Here is a 24442-nt window from a genome sequence, read left to right as displayed (position 1 = left end):
ATCATATAAAAATAAACTATATAAAAATGATGAGTATAAATTTAATTAAGTTTAAATGTTACATTGACAAACATATATATTTGAATAAAATTATGTGCGTATGTAGACATGTAGGTATATACAAATTATATAGTTATTTTTCGATAGCTTTATTAATAAACATATCAAAGGCAACGCATACATCGTCAGCAATTTTGCTTAAGAAATTTAGGGAACTTCTTACATGATTCAACTGTAATTTCTGAGACATAACAAATTTACATTGACATTTCTCTGAAAGTAGCTTCGTATTAGTAGGAAAAGTAAATTATAATATAAAATGTAGTACATATTCTCATTTATTACATTTTATTTCATACTTCATAGTTTTATATTTATTAAAAATGCTTTGTGAAGCATGAAAAACAAATGGTAATGTCATAAATTATATATGTATATAATAAGATGAATTGTACGTGATCTTTTTATCACGATATAGACGTAAGTATGCAAAATTAAACGTTTCCAACTTAAATAGCATAATAGTTTCACTATTAGGTGAAAATGCAGATATTCGAAATATAATACATATCGGAATATACAAATTAGGACGCTGTCTTGACTTTATCATTGGCCAAAATTTCCAATTGCTTAATCACTTTAGCAAGTTCAACATTTTTATCTAATTTCAAATAATCCACCTTTCGTACGTTATGTATACTGGCCCACGTAGGTAAGAGCTTGCACAGTTTTCGTATATGCTCCTCCATTTCGTATAACGTTAGTTTCGTTCTGAAAGAATTGTCCAATTTTTGTATCACCATCTCCATTGGTAAAACGCCCTTCTTTTCCGCCACGAAAATATTGCGAACAAGCTTCGCTAATTCGGGAAGTCTGGAGTATAGTGCAGCTTCTTTATCTGCATTGGGTGTTCTCGTCATTGCTTCTAATGCCTTGGCTGCTTGTTTAGCACGAACCTGCAATTATAATAATAATTATAATTCAAAAGAGAGCAATTATACGTATATTCTCAAAACATGATATGACGTGATATCGTAATAAATGTGTCAGCTGGTATCCTAAAGCGATTGTTCTTGCCTTCTCGAGTAGAGCCTTGGGAATGCCTTTAAATAGTGTACCGAGATGATCAGTTTGTATGGATGGAGTACTTGGTGGAGTGTCCACAATGGCAATGTTAACCTTCGGAACACCATCCTCTGTTGTTTGGGTCGTAGAATCTTGTGTGGATCTGGAAGTTAGGTTTGCTTCAGCGAGCCTTTGCAATGCTTTCTCCATACGTGTACCACAATTAAACAAAGATTTAGCTTTATCTGTAAAAAAAAATAATTAAAAAACGGATGAATATAACAAATGGAATGTCATATAAACATATTTTACAGCTGTTTTGTCAGGCACATTAATAAAGAAGAGAAACCTACATATTCTACGAATAACTTGACCCTTTTGAAGCGATACTTTAAATCCATTTTCTACAATTAACTTATGAATTAAGAATCGAGTTGAGTAGTGTCGCATAATGCGAGGATGCATAACGTAACTGCTCAAGTATTACGCGTAAGCAGTACCTTTATACCGATTGCGTTACGTTATTGCTGATTAATCAATAAAGTTTTGCAACAGCTCAATAAAAACCAAGTTTCACAATTACGCAAACGCAGTTATTTAGTCCTCTTGTGCAATTTTTTGGCCCACTTAAAGTCGTCATCCAGATTAAGACTATATTATATCACTGACAATGAGTGTACGCACACGCACGCGTATAATATAGCTATATACTCCCCAGTTTTTGTATTATTCTGACATCTTGTACTTTTTTAAATACTTTTCTGGCATTGCGCATATAAATTACAATAGTAGCTTCTTGCAATAGCAATAACAATTTTTTTCCCATATCAAATTCCTATTACTATCACCAATGTATCGTAATTCTTACCAAGAACATCTCTAGCGGTTGGTTTTTCAACATAAGGTGGTTGCGGTAATACAGCTTGCTCAATTTGCTTACAAGACTCCACATCAAACTCAGGATGCCAGCGTACTATTTTCTCTCTCGGTATATTCATTAATCTCGGTGTTTTAAGGCTTAACAAAAATTTCTCATGTTCATCCTTTACTCTCTCTACAACAAAGAAATAAATTTAAAGATATATGGATGTAATTAGTAATTACATTTGATAACAAGATTACAGATAAAATTATTTGAAAAGAATAATACGCACCCAATAAAGCGTTGTAAAATTTCTTCCTTCTTTCCAGCAATATCGTGGGGCTCATACTATTTTCAGACGCAGTTTTCAATATGTCATCCGCATCAGGCGTATTTCTGCCATTAATTGTTTCAACTGCAGGTGTTAGAACCAATTCGTATTTTTCTTGCTTGGAGACCGAACCAAAATTTCGATGCTTCTCTTGATGATAAGTATAAGCATCGGGGTAAATAGTTTTTATTTGAGCTAGATGCTCCTGTGTAAAATTACGACGTAGCAATTCTTGAACCGCAGGTTTAAGTTTATTGAATGTTATCAATTCTTTTCTATTAAACAGCATTGCTGAAACCTACGGGCAAAATTTAACGCTCGACATTTTATCGCAAATACAAATTTCAGCCACATTAACGACACGTATTATAAAAATCTATCAGAATTTTAAGTAAAAGTATTAAAAGATTTACAAGGATACTACCGTATCTACACATCTGAATATTTCAGCTAGGAATCTATAGGCATAGGGCAATGCCAATCCAGGTATTTCGCTTTCAGCCAGAGAGATATATTTTTGATATGCCTTAACAGGACTGGAGTTCCCTAGACTTGGCGTGGTTTCTTTAGGCTCAAACAAAATTCGCCTCTGGGGACTGACCGTCTTTAAGAGATCTCTGTTCTTCGTCGGAGTCAATAATCCCTTAGTTGGAGATTTGTACGCCTTTTGTGGACTTGATATGTGAGAAAGAAAGCGAATGTTAGGGTACATTTGATAAATAAATTATATATATATATACACAATCCTCACCTTACTGGAATTTCAAGTTCCACCTTCTCAAACTTTTGCATTTGAGGTTTCTTAATCGCATCCTGTTTTTGCAATTGTTCCAATGCCCGATCGTAATTGGCGATTCGTCGCGTTATGGCTTTCAGTTCCGTCAATCTGGAAGACTTGTTGATTCTATTTTTGATGTCAGTCAAGCTTAAATTTTCACTTCTCGCAAGTCTTTCCATCGTTGAAAGCTTCTTTGACGACGATGGAGTGAGACAACCGCTGGCAGGTTGTTCCTTGTCACAATCATCTTCTTTCGTCGTGTTGTCCCTTGATGAGATCAGGGCAGACAAGGCAGAAGCTTTCTTGGGTGTCTGTGGCTTCTTCTTCGGACTAAGCGTACCTTTCTTCTCGAAGGGAACTTTCTTGGTCTCTGGATCGCTTCCCACCTTCAAAAAGCTATCTCTGATGTCTGGCTGGCTTCCGTCCGTGGAGGGTGTCGAGAGTACGGAGCGGGAGCGAGAGCGAGAACGAGAACGAACGGCTCGCGCTTTAGGTCTGCTGGCAGAGGTCTTCTCGGGGGTCGCTTTCGAAGAATCGAAATGGATATTGCGGACCGCCTTGTTGGCTCGAACGGCTTCCTTCGAATTCGCGACAGCATCCTTCGCGTCCTTCGACACGATTTTCGGACTGGTTCCCGTACTCGTGCTTACGGTACTTGCCTCGTTTGAGAAAGACAACGCGGCTCGCTCCGAGTTGTCGATAATTGGCTGCACTTGGTTATCTCGCTCCAGCACCAAAATCTTGGACTTGCCGCGTAACTCGTCGCACGCCTGTCGTTTGCGCGTATTAAAGTATGCCGTCACTGATGGCTGCGACATAGCCCTTTACGTATGACGTTATATACCGATCGCAGACGTGTGCCGCTGGCCACAAACAAGTATATTATTATCCACTATCTTCGAAGATGCACCGTCTCAACCGTCTGCCGCCTGCGTCTCGCGAAAGCCCGCCTTTTTACCTCGTTGGCGCTGGCGCGGAACAACGCTGCTAACGCTAGACCGTTATGATCAGCTGATGGCTGATGGCTCCGATGGTGGCGCCGATGACGACGGATGCGAGATGCGAGATGGCGATCGATTTACAACACTCGTTGGATAATCTGGCATTTGAAGACAAGAGAACCAATCATGTTCGGCTACTCACTTTGCACACTCGCACTCGGCCGCTCGACGAATGGTCGTGAACGACGCGAGCGCGAGACGCGAACCCATCCGTCGATCTATTCGATTCTGCCGATCCTGGGATTATGCACCTATTCCTTGGTCCAAAAATATATGCATACAACGCGATCCTAACCTAATAAACCTAATAAACAATTATGCAACAATTCAATTCGGTCATTCTTTTAATTAACGCGGGCGCACATGATTTTTCTATTGCAATAAATACCAGGTTATGTTGGTCACTGATAAGCTTATATTTTATGGATGTTAAATAACCTTGATCGATATGTCCTATTCTCGGATAATGTAAAAGTAGTACCTATATTCTAATACTAACTCTGACATGTAATGATATATAATTGTGCATTTCGCGTGCATGGTAAAATAAATTTAAAAAAGCAAGGTTTTGAATAAACGATGCACCATTTACACTGTGGGTACTTAATTGTTACATAAATTGTTAAGCTTCAACGAGATTGGTTGCAAGGTTAATAAGGTTACCAATATTATTACTAATAATAAGTATGATCAGTGCGGTAACCAATAATGACGTTTTCTATTTTAGGCAATGAATATCGCGAGAGGCATGGGATCAACTTTTAGTAGAATAAATCACCTAAGGGAACGCTTATTCTCTCCTAAAAATTTATTGTACACAAATATCGGGATATCGGTTTCTCTTTCTGGCATAGGAGACGTTGTGGAGCAACACTATGAAATATTAAAGGTATTCCTTAACTGTGCAGGCTGTTTCGTCAAATTCTACGATCCTATCGTTACTCGTTTTATCCCATGATTCTTTAGGGCGAATGGGACAAATGGTGCTTTACCAGAACAAGAAATATGTCTGTGTCCGGCATGTCTATCGGGATAGTTTGTCATTACTGGTATAATTTTCTGGATACTAGAATGGCTGGACGCACCATTGGTATAGTTCTAAAAAAAGTGATTGTAGATCAATTGATTTGCTCGCCTCTTTGTATAAGCACATTTTTTTTAACACTGGCCTTATTGGAGAACAACAGTTTAGCAGAATTTAAGGATGAAATTAGAAAGAAGGCGCATAAACTATATGTAGCCGAATGGATCATATGGCCTCCAGCGCAAGTCGTTAACTTTTATTTCCTTCCCACGCGATACAGAGTCTTTTACGACAGTGTGATATCTCTCGGTTACGACGTGTATACCAGCCATGTGAAATACGATATCCAAACAGCTAATAGATAATGTTATTTTACTTAGCGAGATAGTTTACAAAATTACAAATACAATTTAGGTAACAAATAAAATAGAACTTTGCTTTGTCAGTTCCCTGAAAACTTTCCTTGCTACATACGTGCGTTGTATGTATATTTATTAAGCTATGAAGTAGAATAATTTTATAAAACTATGCAAATGCAAAGTGCGTAAAATATAAAATATAAAACGTACAAATAAATAAACGGACGAAACGCCAATCACTTTCAGCTCGATTTTAATCGAGTTGGAAATAATTCTTGAAAAAATTGTAAAAAAAATGTCATTTTACACAATAATCTTTGAAATACATGTGTATTTTCTTATTTTTTATCATCTTTCATTGTAAAGAAAAGCATAATAAACATCTATTTGCTTACTCAATTAATCTTTTCTTCAATTTGGCCTACGATATATAAAGTTTGCTTCGTACATGTTAATACTGCTAATATCTTTGATTTTTATGTACGAGAATGGTATTCACAGACAATTTTTTTAAAACATTCCATCGTGAATGCCGATAGGTACCAACACAGCTATAAAGAGCAACAAATTGCGTGCTACCAGTTTCCAATCGTTCGGTACTGCATAGGGTGCCAAAACGCGCGTCAATCTACGAATCTAGAAGATAGAATCTCCATAAGAACAAATAATTTTTGTTCTATAACTGTCATTAAAATTACAATTTTTATTTCCCGTTAATGTAAGAAATAATCTGTTTTACTTACTTCGTGACTGGCACAGATAAAAATGAACGACGTAACCAGCAGATTCAATACTGGGAATCTGGGTAACAGTACAAGTACTCCGTGCGAATCTGCCGCCAACCATATATGACCTTGCGCCACCAAAGTTTCCAAACTTATTCTACCCAATCCAGCTAAAAGTGCGGAATGTTTCCCCCGTAATGCCAATGACGCGTTTCGGAGAGCGATGTATCCTATAATCTAACAACGAGTAATATTGATGACGAAATAGTAATAAAAAAAAGTTAATAAATGAGAAATTTTTATATAAAGTCGATAAGAGAAATGTGATGAAAGAATAAATAATAATAAAGAAATTGCAGTAATTTACCGGGATAAACGCGACGTAAGAATGAATTTCCTCGCACTCCGATACAGAATGACAGAAAATCGTAAAAGTAGTATACGCTATTAAGGAGACCAGTGCCAGTACGGAAGATACGGCGGTGCCAGGAATGTGATCTATTCTCTGAAGAGCGACAAGAGCAGCTCCGAAAGTCAAGCCCCAGACTACGCTGTATCTGTCCACTCTCCAACGAGACCACCATTCGCGGATGTCGTCATCAGTCGTCACGAATAATGCTTTCCAGGGTCTCGTGACAAAAACTTTTTCAAAAAACACCTGCGCTGATAAAACGTGTTATATTTTGCAATTACAAAAAAAAAGTATTCTCCAATAGAAGTTGCTTATTACCTCCGACATGTATAGTACAGTAATTATCGATACGAGACCCAAGAGTTTTAGAGCGAAATACAGCAAGGCTCTCGGTCCGTATTCTGCCAAACTTCCAGAATAAATTCTGGGTGGTAACCAAGCTAGAAAGTAAATCACTAAAAACCAGAACGACACCAACGGTACGAAATGATAAAATTGATACGGCCTGTTCATGCAAAGGCATAAGGATACTGTCAACAAGTTTAATCTAAACATGACCTGAAACACAGCAAACAGATTTGATTCTAGGTAAAAATGCTATTATTTAACGATTTAAATTTATGCGTTGTGAAACTCTTTTCTAATACTTACTCTGGCAAATCTGACAAGAGACACGTCGCCAGTTTGCCAAAAGTAATAAAAGTGTCCATATCCAGACAGAAATAAGTAGGCAGAATTAATTAATCTTAAATACATGTAGATCGGCAAGACATTTTTGGCACCAGTGACGTGGTAGATGAGTACAACTGCTTGCATTAAACCTCTCCATTCGTCCGTTTGTTCTCTGTTTAACACTCTCGGCCCTCTTTCGCGATCCTCGGTGAAAAATAATCCAAGAGCTAAGATATAGCCGAGTGGTAGCCAAAAACTGAACTCACTGTAATACTTGTTCTCCTTCATGAAAAAGTTTGTTCTACGAGTGATCCAAGAAAACAAATAATGATTAAAGCTATTGCAATATAAAGACAAAATTACAAATCTCGTCAAGCGATTACTTACCTGTCACATAAGTAAAAATATGCTAATATAATAGAAAAGAGGGCCAGTGATGTAACAAGAGTATAGAAATCTCGTATCTCCGGCTGCTGAACTTGAATGACCTCCGAAGTACTTGCTTCTTCCATATCTTGTACTTCTTCGGTGGTAACGTGAGAATAGGACACCTCGGAACGATATTTGCACAATTTTCTATACAGCCATACTCCTCCACCTATTGTTAAACTGAATATAATAAAAGAGCATTAAAAATTTTGCAATCTCTCTCTCTCTAAAAGCGCATTAGAAATTAAATACAATACTTAATTACAATAATGCAAGCGCAGACAGACTTAACAATTGTAGAGTGGTTGCCGACTCGGGATAACTGCAACAACTGCCATCATCGAAATTCATATGATCGTTGCAGTATGTATTTAATAGTATTTGAACTTTATGACGAAGTGACAATGGACTCGCCAAATAACCATCCGGACTTTGTTCGAGAACACCCGTACCAACTAATTTACTGCTTTGCCATATACGAGCCTCACTATGAGACAATATCTGTATGCGGTGATTACAGAATATTTATCTTTTGCCTTTTAAACACACGCGCACACACGTTTAGATAAATACACATGTCGCGTTACCTTCTCGGCTGCTTTATTGCACAAGTTGATCTGTTTGTTGTCTAAACTCAACAATTGTACAGGCAGTCTTTCCTTGAGCACAGGATCTTGTAAGAGCCATAGAAATTGAGATCCCTTCTTAGCCAAAAAGTCTATCGGCTGTACCAATCGAATCAAACCTGTATTGTATTCCGAATAAAGCTGTGTATCGCTGTTATTGTTTGCAAGAATTGCCGCTGCGGCAGAGCCAGTGACAATTACGCTAGGTGCATCTGTTTTCTACAACATCGAAGATATAATATATAAATTTTAGTATATTTGTTCCTCCAATTCTGTTCGCTTCTCTACGTACATATTTATTTACTGTACGATATACAATGTGTGCACGTTACCATCCAGCCTCTAAGGTCTGCTATCATAGAATTATCGAGTCGAGGTCTCCATAAAAATTGTACGTTTAATTTAAGTTGTCCGTCGTTGAAACCCAAGTCGGAGTTTTCTGGCAGCTCTGTGAGATCGGATGCTTTGCCATCAATCATAAATTGCGAAACGAAAGATTTATATAATTGCCTTATTCTAGCATCGCCAGCAAATACAAAATGATTATGGTGGCCCATGAAAGCTAGATATCTCATACATCTTCTGCTGTCTCTGTAAAGTTACACGAATCTTTTTGATATAAAAGTTAATCTCTTTCTCTCTGAAGTAAATTACAAAAATAATAATCTCACGTTTGTGTATAATGGTGCATCATGCATCCGTATGGTTGCCATTCTTTGTCTCCTTTGTATCTGCCTTCTGTCAATAACCATTTGCAAGAATCGCTACCTGTAGAAATTATCAGTAACAATCTATTTGTGCCAATAATAAATTATTTACATTATCGGAATTAAAAAAATAAAAGATGCGCGAAATATTGAACGTTGCAAGATTGTTATCTTTCAATGATAAATTTTATTGTTCATTGGTTATTGTTTATTTGGATAATTTGTAGAAGTTTCCAGAGTACGTAGGAATACATTGCGTACATACCATAAATAAGATGTATGACACCATGATATATGATAAAACAGATAACAAGCGCAGTAGCTAATTTCTTTGCACTTGTTATTGTTATAAGACTAATAAAATGTTCCGCCGATGTCATGAAGGGATTCGATATCGCGGATTACATTGACACTGCAAAATAAGATAAATTTTTTTTTGTAGCAACCTAGCAAAATAATTTTTGCATAAAAAGTATATATCGTGATCTTTTACTAGTTCGATTAATCGGATTAATTTGTTTGGAAAAGAAAAGGGCCGGCCGAGGGCCGAGTTAGGCTGAGTTTCCACTGAGCGCGTCACGCGTCCCATTTCATTACATTCTTGTGACGGGATCGAAATGGGATGTTTTGATTGGTTCAACTCGGACGACGCGACGCGTGACGCGCTCAGTGGAAACTCAGCCTTAGTATAGTGCACGTGCACCGCGAGTGATTCTTCGAGTGCACGATGCAAACACCGCAAAGTGCAAACGCGTGCAGCAGCGTGCACTTGCACTCGCACTACTCGCAATACTCGCGTTCGTCGATTCGTGACGGGACGGGACGAGACACGGAGCTAAAACTGCGTTGTAAAATTATTCGTTTTGCGCTTCAGCACGTTTGCCGCGTTTAGCGCAGAGGCCAGAGGCTCTCGCAAGAGACTATAGTCTATCGTTGTGAAAATCGCGCGGTCGATATATAGATGCGTTCGTTTTGAGGACGGAAAGTGCCGTCGGGAGTCGGGAAGTGTAAAAGTATTTTGCGTCTATCCCTATGCGCATATCTCCCAAGCCCAAGCTGCAAGACGCAACATCGCGGGCTGATCGGGCATCGGGTTGATCGCTGATCGGATTCGGGCGTCGCGACGGGCCGTCGGGACTCGGGACGCGTCGCTGATTGGCGGCCGCGCGCTTTCGTGACATTTGCGATTTGCGATTCGACGTCTGCCCGTCTGCCTCGGTCCGCCTTTACCGTTGCAATCGTTGCCGTTCGTCGCATAGGTTGTGCGTAGGTCATATGATTCTGTCAGTGTCAGTCTGAGCTGTCCGAGTCGGTGTCGCACGCAAAATTGACAAATTGTCAGAGTGCGCAAATTGTCATCCCTGTGACACTTGTCAGCGATCATCGAGCACGTATACGTATGCGAGTGGGTGCGAACGGCAGAAAACGCGTCAGTTAACACAACGTCGGTCCTACGTGCTCCGAGAAAAAATGTCACTTTTTGGAGTAGGCAATCCCTTTTCTACGCAAGTAGGACAAAAGATCGGTGAGTGCGCTGATTGAATCTTATTCATATTTGTCGCGTCATCGCTCGTCGTTTATCGTTTATCGTTTCGCCGAGATATTAGAAATCGGTCTCTCGGTCGGTGAGGTCAGTCTCGGGCTTGACGACAATTTCCAACTACGTAATCGAAATCGCGCGAAATTTACTTTTTATCTTGACGGATTTATTTAATTACGACCGATATACCGCCTAGCGTGCATCGTCGGATAGCTCTGAATGTCTGAACAGCGGGATCCGTACGCGCTAAGCTCGCAGCGAGTCTTCGGGGTTTCAGGGTTTCTCTTGTCTGCTTTCAGAGTCTGCTACAGACGGTAGCTTACCCAGCGAAAATTGGACGCTTAACATGGAGATATGTGATATCATAAACGAAACCGAGGATGGGCCGAAAGACGCTATTAAAGCTATCAAACGCAGACTCAATCAGGCAGCGGGCAAAAATTATACCATAGTCATGTATACGCTTACCGTTAGTATTGCAGACTGTAATGATACAGCTTATATAGAATTATATCCAATAAGGCGAAATGCGTATCTAGTTTTTTGCTTTACAAATAATCTCATCGAGTAATTTGTTACGATTGAACGTAATAAGCAAGCGCTTTGATCGAGTGCCTGCATTTCACAGTTTCGACCTTTACAAGTTTAGACAATTTACACCATTAGTGTCAATTTAATTAGCCGTTGTATATTATTATATTTGTTATTTATGACAAGTGCGACAATCTCTCTCTCTCTCTCTCTCTTGTGTTCTTGATCGACGTACTGTGAATACCGCGATATAATAATCTTTATGTAACGATACAAATTGTTGCGACGATGAGCATATTTATGTTCGTTAATTCAATTTAACTTAATACAAGTAGCTACACGAATGTCATTTGTATGTAATAGGTGTTGGAGACGTGTGTGAAGAATTGTGGAAAACGTTTTCATGCTCTCGCTTGTTCGAGAGAGTTTGTGCAAGATCTAGTAAAATTAATCGGTCCCAAAAATGAACCACCTACGGCAGTTCAAGAGAAAGTTTTAAGTTTAATCCAAACTTGGGCAGATACATTCCGTCATCAGCCGCACACTCAAGGCGTTGTGCAGGTTTATCAAGAATTAAAGATAAAGGGCATACAGTTCCCGATGACCGACCTGGATGCTATGGCACCAATTATCACCCCAGAAAGAGTGAGACGCTAGATACCTTTTTAGACAAAAAACTACGCTTTCTAAAACCGTTCTATCTTTAAAAATAATTTTTCCCCCCTTTTTTTCTAATGTTCTTATAGAGTGTACCTGAAACGGATCAAATTCCAGCGAGCCTCGCCACGAATGAGCAGCCTGCGTCTTTGGGAACGCAAAACTTACCTTCTCAAACGTCGCAGTCTATTGGTCAGTTAACTCTATTGAGCGAACAACAACTGGCCAAATTACAAAGCGAACTTGATGTTGTTCAAGGAAACATGCGCGTATTGTCGGAAATGTTGGCGTACTTTACAAGTCCAGACCAAAGTAGCAAGCAACAACCAGATTCTGCGGATCTTGAATTATTGAACGTAGGAATCTTATATGTATCTTTTGTCTCTCGTAAATTTACTTATTTACAAAATTTTGTCTTGTTTTCATTCACATGTGTTTTTTCTTTATTTTCTAGAATTTCTTTTGCAAATTCCAGTATATAAATTGTACGTTTTAAAATGCGTAAATGATTATTTGCAGGAGCTTCATTCGACATGCAAGGCAATGCAAGAGCGTGTCGTCGATTTGATCGGTAAATTGGCTCACGATGAAATGACAGCTGAATTATTACGCATTAATGACGAATTAAACAATCTGTTTCTTCGCTATACGCGTTATACGAAGAATAAAATGCAAGTACCGGCAAGTGCTATATTAGCTCAGACGATTGCGCATCCACCGAATGCCGAATCGACTCCAACTCTTACTAAACGAGAAGCGGAATCACTTATAGATTTATCTGACGATGTGGATAATTTGACAAAGCGGATGAGTGAACTCGGTAAGCCAAAGTTATATAAATCTAACGTAGAATTGTACATAATGCAAGAAAGATCGATACGATTCTGTTGGATTTTAAATAATAGATGCCGTTGAAGCTGTAGCGCCACACGACAAAACCACGCGACAAAAGGAAAAAAAAGAAGGGGATAGTGATGAATTTGATATGTTTGCGCAATCGCGTAATGCAACGTACGAAACAACAAAAAATAGGTATATTAGATGATTAAAATTTCATCGTTTGTAATAACAGGAGATTATTAAAATTATTTCAATAGAGTAATCTTTCTGTGGCTTACAATTAGTAAAAAATATGCACGGGCTATGATATATTTTCTTTCAATTTTAATTATTTGGAAACTAATCACGTGTCAGAAATTTCCTTCGATATATATTTATTTCAATATATGTTTACATAGACTAATTTTATTCAATAATAATTCAAGATTTTTTTTCAAATTACAGCGGCAGCAAGTATGAGGATAATTTGGAGCAGGTGAAAGGAGGGAGTCTAAGCACGGCAATTCTCAACCGCAATAATCCTAAATTACCTCAACAGACCACTACTAGTGCTAGTGTGCGTAACGTCATCTCCTTCTTAAACTAATTATTAGGAAAAACTGGTCATTACTCATTCGCAATCTTTTCTTACAAACACATTTTTCTGAAAATACTCCTTTCCATAGTCACAAAGTACAATTGAACGATGAACACAAACATTTGATTCATCTTGACGTTAATTTTAAACACTGCATGCGCTAATGCTCTATGTAAATTAATGTTGCCGATGTTACCAATATCTCCAATATTTCACATTTAGTTACACACGTGTGACTGAAAGGTCTCAAGGTATAGTAATCTCCTTACCAGATCGTGCTTATGCGCATTAAATATTCGTTATCACAATTGCACATCGCTTCTAAAGGCATGAAAGTTGTTAATTTTGATTACGTTACCGTTGGATTTTATTTGCGTCAATTGCGCATTATAACATATTGTTTGTAGATTTTTTTTGTTTGTCGTTTCGTTCAATGTTTGTGTTTGTTTTTATATACTCAGCCGAACATGGAATCTGAATTCAATGAAATGGCAGCCTGGTTAGATCGCACAGTAAGTATATTCTTGTACAGGCTTAAATCAATTTTATAAATATTCGTTAGCGAGCAAATCTTCAAAATCATAACGCATAAGTTTAAGAAATTACGAGTTGTTGGTGTTTAATTTTTTTTTTTTCCCCCAAGAATGTCAGTGTCGAACAATCGTTTGCTTGTTGTATTGCAGCCTGGAGGGCAAGGGGATCAAGAATCCTTAACATCGTCAGAATTTGAGCGCTTCTTAGCGGAACGTGCAGCCGCGGCTGAAGCTTTACCGACACTCCCTACAGCCACAACAACTGCCACCTCGAATTCTTCGACTACCGGTAACCAGAACATTCAGCGCCAAATTAACAAAGATCAAGACAAATCTTTATTCGCTCTTTAAGTACCTTAAAACTGTCCGTTGTAAAAATGGGAGGTTAAATTTATTACGGGACTGCCGTGTTACTTTAAACGGCACGTGCCTCCGATTAAATCACGCTCCCGATATCGTCGACAATTTAAACCATGGATTTGTATTTTTAACATAAGGGGCTGAAATATAAGATAGAAACACAAAGACGAGAGGAAAAAGTACACACGTGAAAAATGCTTTGTGCTTGTACGTACTTAATATAAGATAACTGATCCTATGCAATCACGTTTGAGATATCGTTTCAGTTATAAAATTGTGGTCATATACACACGTAATGTAGATAAGTTGCTTTAAAGTTGTTCTACGAATCATTATAATTGTCTATCACGTAATAATAGCGTGTTAAGGATTAGTTAACATTTGTACATAGACGATAATGCGTCCACGGAAGTAATCCAGATTATATCGCAACAGGTTTTTTATTACGAATAAATTTTGTCTCAAAGTCGCGACTCGAGCGTGAAATCGCAATTAGATGAAATTTTCGGACGAATACATGGATATCTGGACGAATATCCAATTGAATAATCGATCTTATCTACATATTGACAAACTATTTTTCTATGTTGAAGTAAATTTTGTCTCAGCTGTTTGACATTCTACACATATACAGAGATACATTTTACAGATTTATTATTATTTTTACTATTGTAATTCCTACTATCGTAGGGACTTTGTAGGAGACTTTACTATTGTAGATTGATATAAATTAGTAGCGCATGAATTTATTATTACTGCTATTATTACTGCAGTTTACGTGTAATAATATTATAAATGAGTAATATATTCTGGAATTATTATAAACGCAGCAGTAACATTGGTGATTTAGAGATTCTTTGACATCCTATGTTTACAGCTCCGAAGAAGGATAAAAAAAAACTCTTTTTTTTTTTAAAAAAACTTAATTCCTTAGGATTTTATCGATTGCCCTAACATTTAATACTGCACTTCCTATCTTGATACATTTGCTTTTTACTGTATTTATGCATACTTAATGCAAATAGATGGCTAAAGAAACAAGTACACCTGCGGTGCCTTATATTAACTGAGCTTGCAGTTAATAAGGAGTTAATTTCTTTCACGTTTCTATGTTTTACTGTCTCTCCGCACTACATTTTCAAATGTCAAACTTACTATTTGCATTATCTTGAAAACAACCGGGTGTGCAACGCTTTTAAACTCTTTCTCTCTCTCTCTCTCTCTCTCTCTCTCAACTCCTTAAAAATATAAAAATTAAAAGACACGTACGTAGCGAGAATGATTTTTATAGGGGGTTTGCAGAAATGGGAAAAAAATGTTTCCTCTACCTTACCGCATAGACAGCAGCAGGTAGGATCGCGCCAGCATTGACGACTGATTGACGACGAGCGTCGATAAATTTTGAGTTTGAGTTTGAGGAGACTTTGGAGCAAGAGTATCCCCTTCCATTAGTTCTTCGTCTCCCACTCCCACTTCTTTGGTCGCGTGGTCGTGGACGTCGTGGTTAAGTGCAGTTCATCGTCATGAGCTGCGCTGATCAGCGATTTCGTAACTTTCGTAAGTCGCACGGTACGGTCGTGTCGCGGTGGTGAGACTGGTCGGACTCCGGTGATCCGTGATGAACGCCGAGCGGTGGTAAGCCGGGGGAATATCGCCGGGCTTCAGCTTCAAGTTCAGCGTCGCTTTTACTTCGCTATCGGCATATTCGGCGGTTTGTCGCACGTCGCACCCGGCAACGATTCGCTCGAGAACACGCGGCAGGCGTGACGATTGATCGCGGATGATCTGGCGTTGCGCTCGCGTAAAGAGGCTTCCGCGCTTATCTGAGGACGAGGATCATGTATACCGTGTCAAAGGGACCTAGCAAGATCGTAGCGAAAACTCGACGAGGTACTAAATTTGCATTTCTCAATGTCCGATGCCGCCCGGCCCTGCAGACGACAGTCGCGGGTGCGGTCTCTAGGCCTGGTCTAGGTTCTAAAAAATCTAGACCATCGGCATCGGTGGACTGCTCTAGAACTCGCGAATATTTAAATTCTCGCTTTTTGCAGGGATCAGTCAGAATCTCGAAAGATTGGAAACTCTGCGCGATCTGACGAGGAAGACCGACATTGAAGACGACCACGAGATCACCCGGTGAGAAAGAGAAAGAGAGAGAGAGAGAGAGGGGGTGGGAGAAAAGATGATCTAACCCCTTTCTCGACGCCGCTTTTTCACGTTTACTCCTTCTCCTTCGTCGCCTCCACCTCCGCCGCCTCCGCTTCCGCCGCCGCCGCCGTCACCGCCGCCGCTGCCACCGCAGTTGCTTTCGACATTACGCAATTCGTCATAATTCGTCCCGCAAAATCGTCACAACTCATCGTTGATGTCATATCGATGCGCGTCATTGAAACTCTTAATGGAGCATGTCTAATGAAACGCGATGCAAATATCTATTGGAACTGATTTTGCCTAATATTTCCTGCGACAAATAATCTTGTTCCTTTAACATTCCACCGCGTATTGCGTAAGATTGGATTTGTGTAACAACGCGTGACGAAAAACAACTCTCTCTCTATTTTGCTTCTCTTACCGTTATACTATTGTCTGTGCGATAAGGCTTCTATACTCACATATATTTCACGCTCGCAGTCACGTACCAAAGCCGGTGTTCCATATGAATGGGAAATCTAAGTTCATCTCGCAGCGACATCAGATGCAAGAAGTTATCACGCCACAGCACGAGGAACTTATCAAATTTATTTACGAATGTAGGTAGAAAAGCATTCTACACGCGTGTGAAATAAAGCGTATGGAATTAGTCCGGTATCAAGTATGAAAGGCGTTGAATGCAAAAACCATAAATTTTGCCAAGTATGAAAGAGGCTGAGAACGTGAAACTTTAGTCGAAGAAAAAGTCACAGAGATATCGTATATATCCTGCGTGCTTATGAATGTTTTTCAATGTTGAGTAAAATTAATTATTTTTATTTGTTTATTACTTTTAACAGCATGGAATCAAGTTAATACGCGGCAAAGAAGCGAATGTTGCGATGGCACAGAATGTGCAGAACTTTGCGGTAAGTAGCGATATATACGACAAACTAAAATTAGTTGATCTATAATGATCGCGGTACTATCTGTTTCCTTTTTTTTTATGTGTGATTTGTAAAAGAAGATTATTTTACGTTTTTTATCTCGTGAAAAATGATCTCTATATGCTTTTGTCGCAGGGGAACGGGGGGTAGTCCCGGACATTGTTGTTGAAATTCAAGTATACCGCGTATCTATGGCCATTGTTAAAACATTCTAATATGTTCTTCTGCGTATCTCGACATATGTGGAATTTTTAAACTTTAAACAATATGGGGCTACCCCGCGTTCCCCTACTATGATTACTTGTGCATTGACAAACACACGCACACACGCGCGCGCGTATTCTCGTACCCATTATTTATATTTGTTAAAAAGAAAGACATTCTAGGTCATAATTTAATGTTTTGTTTACTAGGTCCTAAGGATTCTATAGTATATTACAATGACGGTGAACCAAATGATAATCTTCAAGGTAAGCGCGACGTTCCTATTTGCAACTATATTAGATTAAAATCAAATTGATATCCCAAGAGTGATTCGTTAGTTTTTTAAAAGAATTAATATAACCTTATATCACCTACCGTAATTGATTGTACAAAATAAATGGCAAAACATAAATAAATTGTTGCAGACTTTAAACCGTTTGATTTGGAATCTTGGTGGGGCAAACGATTGTTTAACAATATCACCAAGTCACTCTGAGATATCGTAATCGAAAAGCTAAGATAATTTTTCCTCGTTGAGAACTAGCACTACTGTGGCGTGGAAAATAATTTGGCAGCCCAAATAAGTGCTACGCAAATTAACCGATATATCGCCGAATATCGCGTCTTAAGAAATCGTCATGTGAAATCTGACCAGGTTTGAAAATTTGGTAAGACAGTGCACTTACCGTTAAATAATAAATCTCAGATGTGAATTTTATACGTGTATCGGCAAGTACCTGTCAAATTACCAGTTAAAATATCACCCGATGAACGTACATGTATATTAATGTAACAGATAATACGCGCGTCCTCTACGTGATCACGTCACATCGCATCGTCACGTGTGATAAAGCGATATAAGTCAGTATACATCTGCGTATGTACACGCGTACGCATATAGCAGCAATTAAATACCGTTAATAATCCAAATGGTTTAATAACGATTGTTTATATTGCATTTGTTAATGAGACGTGTCTCTACAAAACATTGATACTTGTTTATTGTTGCTCTATTGTTAGAATTGCTCAATTTTCATAAGAATACGGTGCGGAATATGGTTTTTATATGGAAGCTTTGAAACAACAGCGCAGCAAAGTTTCGCGAAACTTTCGGTAGACGATAAGTGGAATGACGCAAGAGAGAGAGATACGCGCGAATATGTAAACCCGGTCGTTAAAAGATTCCCGATTGAGAGTTCTGGTTAAGTTTTAAACGTACATCGAAGAATCGAGGGCGCGTAACCCAGTATATGTACCAAATGCGTACCAAATACCAAAATAGGGCTAACATAAGTACGAGCAAAAGATCCAAAGCTGTGCGGTATGAATCCTGCGTGAGGTGGATGAATTTTTTATCTTAGAAAATGTTGTATATATTGCATGCGATAATCGCGTGAGTGCGTGACATAATGTTGCGGGTATTTGTTACGACGATTTGTGTTTGATTTAGTATAAATTTGTAGACTGATAATATGTAAGAGAATCGTCGTATCGTTACTTGTCGAGTTGCAGCTCGCACTCGGTGATGCAATATCTATTGCGGAGCTCGCTCATCGAATTGTTATATTATGGCAAGTTAAATTGTTTCTTTCTCGCATTGTTACGTATCTGTCGGAGTCTTCGATTAGCGACAATTTAAATGCTACAATATTACGCGTCCGACGAAGCGCAGTTCGCGAGAGTAGTCGTCGTGTAGCGTGAAATAAAATTCAGTCCTGTGCAGCTGAATTTTACACGATCATGAATAAATTACGTCTTTATACGTACAACAACATTTCTCAGGTTGTATTTTATTTCTATCGCTCTCTTATAACGCAGTTACTAATTATAGTACAAATATTGAAACAATTATAATTATAGAGAAAAAATATAGCATATGTGTATCCCAATTTTTATATTTAATTGTACAATCGTGATATATAATATTTTGTTTCTTTTAATATAATTTATAAATGGAATATAATATGTAGATATATAAAGTTTTATTCCATATTAATTAATATTATAATATTTTCAGATATTTAGATTTAGTGCGTACATAACGATATATATCGTTTCGTCATTTTACATATCAGATAAATACAATATTTTTATCTAGCGCAATAATGCTTTAAATTCGCAATAATGTTATAACCAATTCATTTTTTCATTACTCTTTATCTATTCGTTATGCATGCAATTTTCGTAAGCGCATGACGCGCAAACATTTGAGCCAATGAAAATCTTTTCGTAAGTCGCCATATTGTTTCGCAGTGCCGGCCATGCCGGGTGCTGTGATGCCGGCGATGCCGGCTTCATTGGCCGCGTTCAGCAGACACGTGGTTCTAAAAGAAGAGCCACGCACGTTCGACCGCTACTCAGCGGCGTCAATAAAAATAAACCACTGTTCTATACCTGTGTCAGCTGGTGTCAGCTGTCAATTTTGTACATACCAGGTTCAGGTTAGGTACAGGGTAATTTCATAGAGAAATAAAATTCTTGAGCTCGTGATGAAAAATGACGAAATGCCACATAACGTGGGAGAGCAAAATTCTCAGGTAACTGGTTGAAATTTATTTAATTGTCAATAATCTATATTACAATTATAAATTTCAAGTTATGACGAGTCAATAAATTATATATTTTGCTGTATATATTATAAGTGCAATTATAAATCATTTATATATTGTTACTCCTGCATTACTTGTGACACGAGTTTTCAATTGCAGACGGCACATGAGAATAGTACATGTACATCTGATACAGGACCGAAGATACAATCTCGGAATGGTCCGGCATTTCTTACAGTTTTAACATTTGCATGCGAAGCCTTAATAGCGTGTGCGAGACAACTCGATATAATGGATGAAGAATGCGGCGATGGAAATTATGGAACCACCCTCGCTCGTAGTGCCAATGCCATAAAATTAGCGATCAAGGTTATAAATTGGCAATGAAATGAAGTATAAATCTATATTTTTCTTTCGGTTAATAATCATAAAAATATCATATTATATTGTATTTCATTATATTATAGGAAGGGAGAATTTCAGCAACGAAACCCTCTATAACATTTATACAAATCAGCCACATTATTGAAAAAGAAATGGGTGGCTTAGAAGGTGGAATGTACTCGTTATTTTTTGATACTGCTGCTAAAGTAAGATTATATCAATAGTACAATCTTGTTTCATCGTTAAGACCGAGAAGAGAAATTTTGAGAAATATTTTAGAGTTTTCTCAAGTTTCGAAATGACGAGCAAATGACTGCCAATATGTGGTTAACTGCTTTAACATCTGCAAACAAAATGATGTCCGAGGTTAGTGGAACGTCAATTGGTGATCGAACTATGTTGGATGCTTTGATACCTGCGGAAAATAAACTGAGAGACGCATTAAATTCTGGTTCAAGTCCTGTCAATGCATTTGGAGAAGCTGTGAAAGCCGCCGAAACATTTGCTATGCAAACTGTGCATATGTCGGGAGCTTTCTCCGTTGATTCTGCGAATTGCAAGGTATTACTTGGTTGTATGATGTATCGTACACATCATATGTATGCATATGTATATTTAGACTTGAGATGGAATTATGATTCACACACACACACACACATGTATGTTACGTTATAGATATTCAAATATCCAGATCCTGGAGCACATGCTGTGGGTATATGGATGAGAGCTGCTTACGAAGGTGTCAAATTGAAATTTGGCTACGAACTTGATGTATAAAAGAAAAAAGAACATTTTCTTTCTCCTTAACATTTTCTATCCTAGTAAAATTATATATTCGTAAGAATTGTATAATGCAATATATAATTTATAATTTATATTATTGATTGTACAAATTATTGGATTACTTTGATAAACAGCCCCTCCCAATTGACAACCCGTCATGCAAATGCACAAATTTAGTTTTGTTCATACACACACGTGACACGTGACATATGTGTGTGTGTGTGTGCGTGTGTTGCCTGTCACTGCGTGGACCAATGTCGAGATTCGAGATTAGCTATCATAATGTCACGTGTCTCTGCCCCGACTTCATTTTTGTTTTATCACGTGAAAAGGATGAAAAAAATTAACTTCGTCGTAAAGACTTGCTGAGCAACTTACGAAGAAGCAGGTAAATAAGATAGGGTTACGTGTTGTAAAAGTATTTCGACAGAGGTTATGTTGTAAATTTTGCAAACCACAAATTGTAATTATGTTCACGTGAATCGCATTCTGCGAATGTCTAGTAATACAATTTTTGTACCATATAACCATTAAGCTATTAATATATTTTGAGAAATATAATACTGCAATATTGCTGTAACAAATGTAATTTTCTTATTCTATTCATTATTATACATACATGCGGTACAGATTGTTGAATACCCCCATGAATACCTATGAATATACTTTTAGGCTACTTAATTTATATAAACAATTTAGGATCATGTAAAGAATCATAATAAATAATTTTTGGGTTCTCCCTCTATGAGAGAGAGAGAGAGAGATAAATACAAGGAACTCCTAGAAACCTGTGTCTTTCAAAAGCAATGAATGCTGCAATTGCACTGTGCACCTTCTGTGAAATGCATGGACCTAAAGTGATATTTACCACGCAAACGTATCGTAACTATGATACACAAAATGCAGAAAAACTAAAATTCTATGGACCTAAGGAAGTGCTGAGACAAGGTCGTGCTTCCTTGGAGGATGGACAAGATGAGTGCGAGGGCTGTCAAAGCATTAGGAATGTCAAGTATTTAAGTAACGAGCATGAAACAAGAACGTCTTTTTTATCTGCTCAACAATCATTAATGCAAGATATTGGAAATCTGCTAAAGCATGCTTGCGTTAGGTATAATTAGTGCATTTTATGGTTTTACAAATTTCATACTAAAATTATTACAAAAATTACTATATGAATTATTATAAACGTATTTTATTCTTAATATATAAATAATATTAATTTTATTTTATTAAAAATTTAAGTTCCATATTTTTTTGATAAATTAAATTTCTAATGTGTATAACGATTTAGTTTTTTAAAGCTCCTTCATTACTGGTTTCTTTTTCAAGGAGTCTAAGTTGCGAGGTGCACCCTGGTAAGGAAGGTGTGTGCTACTTTGGCGATGAGCACAGAGGGCATGTTTTAAGTCATACTTTTACATTGAAAGATGCCCAGGTGAATTATGCAACGAAAAAGCATGTTTGGTAGTTATTACAACTTACAACAAATTTTTCAAATTATGCCATTATTTAAATTGCTAAAACCTAGTGATTTTGCGACAAGTTTGTTCCATTGTTTTTACGTTGGAATATCGACAGGCTGATATATATATTGGTTTTTTTTTCACAGGCAAGAGGATTTAGAAGATGGTGCAGTTTTATTGTTTTCATGAGAGACAAACAATTCTTGTTGAACATGTGGCCATTTTTGATTGACAATTTAAGAGAGGTAATTAGAGAATTGCAAGATTTTTCGGAGAAAAGATATAATGCGGAAGAAGCGGAATGTCCGCAAAGAGCAATGAGATTGACGACGGCGAACAACGGGATGGGTTGCCACAGTACTTCTATTAAACAATCTAGAACACTTGGCGATATAACAAATGAAAAGCATGTTTTTGTAAGGTAAGCGTTCCTACATAAATCCTGCGTATAAATTGCGATAGATAATATATCGTGTACAATTGTTTTATCGTATACGATATTATTTGCTAAAGTTTTAATATGTTAATTATCTTACTGTGTTACGTATATGTTTCAGAATTCACATGTGGTTAGTATGGATCCTGAGTGCTGGGGCGAGGCACTTTATAGAAATTTTCCCAATGAATTTATTAGATGACGAACTTAATTATAATTTCGAGCATCAAATTGGTTAGCAATTATAAGGATTCTTCTGTCTATGATAACAATTGATATTAAAATATATCTTTTTCTTAATGGAAGTCATAATGTCACAAATAATTTACAGAAACCGAAGAAGGTTTTACTTTAGTGAACGCAAAATTGCCAGTGAACTTTAATTTTAATTGGGACGACTCTGAGCTTTTGTCAGAATTTTCTGAAATCGCAGAAAAATCTACCGCTGTAATTTTACGAAACCTGAAACGAGTACTAGGGAAAGATCAGTTTAGACAATTGCTGTATTCCTGTTTAACTGGTGTTCAAGTCTTGGTGAGAGGTCCAAAGATTCAAAGATTGGAATCTTTGTATGGACTTAGCAGTCTTGTACCGAGATCATGTCGACGGGTAAAAGCACAAACACTGGAATACATGGATCCGGATACATGTAACTTTATCGGTATTGCATGCTATTCTAGAAAACAACTGTGAATAATCTTTTATTGAAAAATATTTCACAGCGACATTGCGTTAAAATTTTTAGGTGTAGACACCTCGGTAGCAGTTCCTTTACCTTGTGCAAGTGTATGCAGGCTGGACATAATACTCAACGAACACAAAGTTGGGAATGCAAAATCCCATATAGTTAAATGGGCTGGTACTTTACCAACAAAACTTCCGACCTTGCTAATAAAGATTGAAAAATCACTTGATAATGAAAAACTTGGAAATTCAGTTCTCAAAGCACACTTTACGACTCTTCAGGAAGAATGGGCTAAGTATGAATTGTCAGCATTTATAATGTTTTACACGGAATGTCTATATTTCTATATATAATATATATCCGTTTCTGTGTGTGTGTGTTGTGCAGCATTGCAAAAGTTGTTCACGCGATGCGTGGACGAGGCCATCGTGGCGATCTCTCTGGACTAATGCTCAGTTTGGGCGCTGGACCTCAGGACAAAAAGTTGCTGGACGCATGGTCTATGGGATTACCATCTAATCCAGCATAGTTTCTAAAGATTAATTCGTTTTATTGCACACGTAGTATATCGTTGGATGTAATATTTATTGCAAATTACGTGTATATATATGTTATTCCGATTCCTCGCGTTTGTACGAGAGGAGCGTTTACTGTGTGTTCAAGGTTGTGTCTTTTTTTTTATTTATAATTCAGTTAAAAATAAAGACGAGAGCTGTGTATTTTGATGAGTTTACGAATTTATTGAATGTAAACATTGATGATGAATAACTATATATATATATCTCGTTTCACTTGCTTCAAGTTGAAAAATGGATGTGCAATTGAAGTT

The 24442-nt window shown here is 37.6% G+C and overlaps 7 protein-coding genes across 15 annotated transcripts; 5 read left to right on the top strand and 2 right to left on the bottom strand.

Moving 5' to 3' along the window:
* Positions 1 to 112: 112 nt before the first annotated feature.
* On the bottom strand, positions 113 to 4157 carry Dup (chromatin licensing and DNA replication factor double parked). Its single transcript, XM_077415711.1, has 6 exons — positions 3010 to 4157; positions 2683 to 2932; positions 2220 to 2556; positions 1934 to 2119; positions 1078 to 1310; positions 113 to 956 (listed from the first exon to the last, which is right to left on the bottom strand). Exons 1-6 carry the CDS (start codon positions 3852 to 3854, stop codon positions 585 to 587), a joined length of 2223 nt encoding a protein of 740 aa, XP_077271837.1. The 5' UTR covers positions 3855 to 4157; the 3' UTR covers positions 113 to 584.
* A 144-nt stretch (positions 4158 to 4301) lies between these two features.
* Positions 4302 to 5819, top strand: LOC143902636 (mpv17-like protein 2). Of its 3 annotated transcripts, none has more exons than XM_077415721.1 (3): positions 4302 to 4695; positions 4765 to 4926; positions 5004 to 5819. In XM_077415721.1, exons 2-3 carry the CDS (start codon positions 4768 to 4770, stop codon positions 5424 to 5426), a joined length of 582 nt encoding a protein of 193 aa, XP_077271847.1. In that variant the 5' UTR covers positions 4302 to 4695; positions 4765 to 4767; the 3' UTR covers positions 5427 to 5819. The 3 variants fall into 3 exon arrangements, with proteins under 3 accessions (XP_077271847.1, XP_077271846.1, XP_077271848.1); XM_077415720.1 differs by having other exon boundaries at positions 4304 to 4686; XM_077415722.1 differs by having other exon boundaries at positions 4305 to 4428.
* LOC143902631 (N-acetylneuraminate (7)9-O-acetyltransferase) lies at positions 5297 to 9614 on the bottom strand. Of its 3 annotated transcripts, none has more exons than XR_013258438.1 (12): positions 9257 to 9553; positions 8956 to 9052; positions 8617 to 8875; positions 8246 to 8503; positions 7924 to 8159; positions 7617 to 7838; positions 7209 to 7530; positions 6876 to 7115; positions 6513 to 6803; positions 6164 to 6382; positions 5816 to 6056; positions 5297 to 5415 (listed from the first exon to the last, which is right to left on the bottom strand). XR_013258438.1 is itself a non-coding variant. In XM_077415709.1 (12 exons), the coding sequence occupies exons 2-12, from the start codon at positions 9369 to 9371 to the stop codon at positions 5931 to 5933; spliced, it is 2385 nt and encodes a 794-aa protein (XP_077271835.1). In that variant the 5' UTR covers positions 9372 to 9403; positions 9485 to 9614; the 3' UTR covers positions 5417 to 5930. The 3 variants fall into 3 exon arrangements, 2 of the variants coding, with proteins under 2 accessions (XP_077271835.1, XP_077271836.1); XM_077415709.1 differs by lacking the exon at positions 5297 to 5415 and having other exon boundaries at positions 5417 to 6056; positions 9257 to 9403; positions 9485 to 9614; XM_077415710.1 differs by lacking the exon at positions 5297 to 5415 and having other exon boundaries at positions 5417 to 6056; positions 6513 to 6808; positions 6876 to 6997; positions 7312 to 7530; positions 9257 to 9554.
* Positions 9615 to 9793: 179 nt separating this feature from the next.
* On the top strand, positions 9794 to 14858 carry LOC143902633 (TOM1-like protein 2). Of its 2 annotated transcripts, XM_077415712.1 has the most exons (9): positions 9794 to 10516; positions 10831 to 11000; positions 11426 to 11707; positions 11809 to 12075; positions 12239 to 12539; positions 12625 to 12751; positions 13004 to 13115; positions 13598 to 13648; positions 13820 to 14858. In XM_077415712.1, the coding sequence occupies exons 1-9, from the start codon at positions 10462 to 10464 to the stop codon at positions 14018 to 14020; spliced, it is 1566 nt and encodes a 521-aa protein (XP_077271838.1). In that variant the 5' UTR covers positions 9794 to 10461; the 3' UTR covers positions 14021 to 14858. The 2 variants fall into 2 exon arrangements, with proteins under 2 accessions (XP_077271838.1, XP_077271839.1); XM_077415713.1 differs by lacking the exon at positions 13598 to 13648.
* Positions 14859 to 15406: 548 nt separating this feature from the next.
* On the top strand, positions 15407 to 19084 carry LOC143902637 (MAPK regulated corepressor interacting protein 2). The gene is made up of 6 exons (XM_077415723.1): positions 15407 to 15919; positions 16081 to 16165; positions 16661 to 16779; positions 17020 to 17088; positions 17520 to 17576; positions 17736 to 19084. The coding sequence occupies exons 1-6, from the start codon at positions 15868 to 15870 to the stop codon at positions 17804 to 17806; spliced, it is 453 nt and encodes a 150-aa protein (XP_077271849.1). The 5' UTR covers positions 15407 to 15867; the 3' UTR covers positions 17807 to 19084.
* A 500-nt stretch (positions 19085 to 19584) lies between these two features.
* Positions 19585 to 21118, top strand: LOC143902635 (uncharacterized). The gene is made up of 5 exons (XM_077415719.1): positions 19585 to 19847; positions 20019 to 20228; positions 20327 to 20449; positions 20523 to 20804; positions 20919 to 21118. The coding sequence occupies exons 1-5, from the start codon at positions 19800 to 19802 to the stop codon at positions 21018 to 21020; spliced, it is 765 nt and encodes a 254-aa protein (XP_077271845.1). The 5' UTR covers positions 19585 to 19799; the 3' UTR covers positions 21021 to 21118.
* A 140-nt stretch (positions 21119 to 21258) lies between these two features.
* Positions 21259 to 24332, top strand: LOC143902634 (folliculin-like). 4 transcript variants are annotated; one of them, XM_077415718.1, is made up of 8 exons: positions 21259 to 21414; positions 21933 to 22137; positions 22359 to 22464; positions 22639 to 22913; positions 23050 to 23162; positions 23260 to 23589; positions 23674 to 23908; positions 24001 to 24332. In XM_077415718.1, exons 2-8 carry the CDS (start codon positions 22097 to 22099, stop codon positions 24140 to 24142), a joined length of 1242 nt encoding a protein of 413 aa, XP_077271844.1. In that variant the 5' UTR covers positions 21259 to 21414; positions 21933 to 22096; the 3' UTR covers positions 24143 to 24332. The 4 variants fall into 4 exon arrangements, with proteins under 4 accessions (XP_077271844.1, XP_077271841.1, XP_077271843.1 ...); XM_077415715.1 differs by having other exon boundaries at positions 21726 to 22137; XM_077415717.1 differs by having other exon boundaries at positions 21699 to 22137; positions 23260 to 23577.
* Positions 24333 to 24442: the final 110 nt, after the last annotated feature.

The sequence above is a fragment of the Temnothorax americanus genome, unplaced genomic scaffold (genome assembly GCF_048541705.1).
Source record: "Temnothorax americanus isolate GAGA-0224 unplaced genomic scaffold, ASM4854170v1 Scaffold4, whole genome shotgun sequence".
In the NCBI taxonomy this organism is placed as follows: Eukaryota; Metazoa; Arthropoda; class Insecta; order Hymenoptera; family Formicidae; genus Temnothorax; species Temnothorax americanus.
This window is presented reverse-complemented; position numbering and strand designations above follow the sequence as displayed.

What these genes read in the sequence shown, in the direction of transcription:
- LOC143902631 (XM_077415709.1), bottom strand. Translation starts at nt 9,371, where the DNA reads ATGACATCGGCGGAACATTTTATTAGTCTTATAACAATAACAAGTGCA. An exon ending in CAGACCTTAGAGGCTGGATG is followed by an intron (nt 8,504 to 8,616) that starts GTAACGTGCACA and finishes TCGATGTTGTAG; the next exon opens with AAAACAGATGCACCTAGCGT. An exon ending in TATTTTTACTTATGTGACAG is followed by an intron (nt 7,531 to 7,616) that starts GTAAGTAATCGC and finishes GATCACTCGTAG; the next exon opens with AACAAACTTTTTCATGAAGG.
- LOC143902637 (XM_077415723.1), top strand. Translation starts at nt 15,868, where the DNA reads ATGTATACCGTGTCAAAGGGACCTAGCAAGATCGTAGCGAAAACTCGA. An exon ending in TATCAAATTTATTTACGAAT is followed by an intron (nt 16,780 to 17,019) that starts GTAGGTAGAAAA and finishes TACTTTTAACAG; the next exon opens with CATGGAATCAAGTTAATACG. An exon ending in ACCAAATGATAATCTTCAAG is followed by an intron (nt 17,577 to 17,735) that starts GTAAGCGCGACG and finishes AAATTGTTGCAG; the next exon opens with ACTTTAAACCGTTTGATTTG.
- LOC143902634 (XM_077415715.1), top strand. Translation starts at nt 21,833, where the DNA reads ATGAATGCTGCAATTGCACTGTGCACCTTCTGTGAAATGCATGGACCT. An exon ending in CTAAAGCATGCTTGCGTTAG is followed by an intron (nt 22,138 to 22,358) that starts GTATAATTAGTG and finishes TTCTTTTTCAAG; the next exon opens with GAGTCTAAGTTGCGAGGTGC. An exon ending in GGATACATGTAACTTTATCG is followed by an intron (nt 23,590 to 23,673) that starts GTATTGCATGCT and finishes TAAAATTTTTAG; the next exon opens with GTGTAGACACCTCGGTAGCA.
- LOC143902635 (XM_077415719.1), top strand. Translation starts at nt 19,800, where the DNA reads ATGAAAAATGACGAAATGCCACATAACGTGGGAGAGCAAAATTCTCAG. An exon ending in TTTTTGATACTGCTGCTAAA is followed by an intron (nt 20,450 to 20,522) that starts GTAAGATTATAT and finishes GAAATATTTTAG; the next exon opens with AGTTTTCTCAAGTTTCGAAA. An exon ending in TTGATTCTGCGAATTGCAAG is followed by an intron (nt 20,805 to 20,918) that starts GTATTACTTGGT and finishes GTTACGTTATAG; the next exon opens with ATATTCAAATATCCAGATCC.
- LOC143902633 (XM_077415712.1), top strand. Translation starts at nt 10,462, where the DNA reads ATGTCACTTTTTGGAGTAGGCAATCCCTTTTCTACGCAAGTAGGACAA. An exon ending in GCAAGTAGGACAAAAGATCG is followed by an intron (nt 10,517 to 10,830) that starts GTGAGTGCGCTG and finishes GTCTGCTTTCAG; the next exon opens with AGTCTGCTACAGACGGTAGC. An exon ending in TACGAAACAACAAAAAATAG is followed by an intron (nt 12,752 to 13,003) that starts GTATATTAGATG and finishes TTCAAATTACAG; the next exon opens with CGGCAGCAAGTATGAGGATA.
- LOC143902636 (XM_077415721.1), top strand. Translation starts at nt 4,768, where the DNA reads ATGAATATCGCGAGAGGCATGGGATCAACTTTTAGTAGAATAAATCAC. An exon ending in AACACTATGAAATATTAAAG is followed by an intron (nt 4,927 to 5,003) that starts GTATTCCTTAAC and finishes ATGATTCTTTAG; the next exon opens with GGCGAATGGGACAAATGGTG.
- Dup (XM_077415711.1), bottom strand. Translation starts at nt 3,854, where the DNA reads ATGTCGCAGCCATCAGTGACGGCATACTTTAATACGCGCAAACGACAG. An exon ending in GAACTTGAAATTCCAGTAAG is followed by an intron (nt 2,933 to 3,009) that starts GTGAGGATTGTG and finishes TCACATATCAAG; the next exon opens with TCCACAAAAGGCGTACAAAT. An exon ending in CCAAGGCTCTACTCGAGAAG is followed by an intron (nt 957 to 1,077) that starts GCAAGAACAATC and finishes TTATAATTGCAG; the next exon opens with GTTCGTGCTAAACAAGCAGC.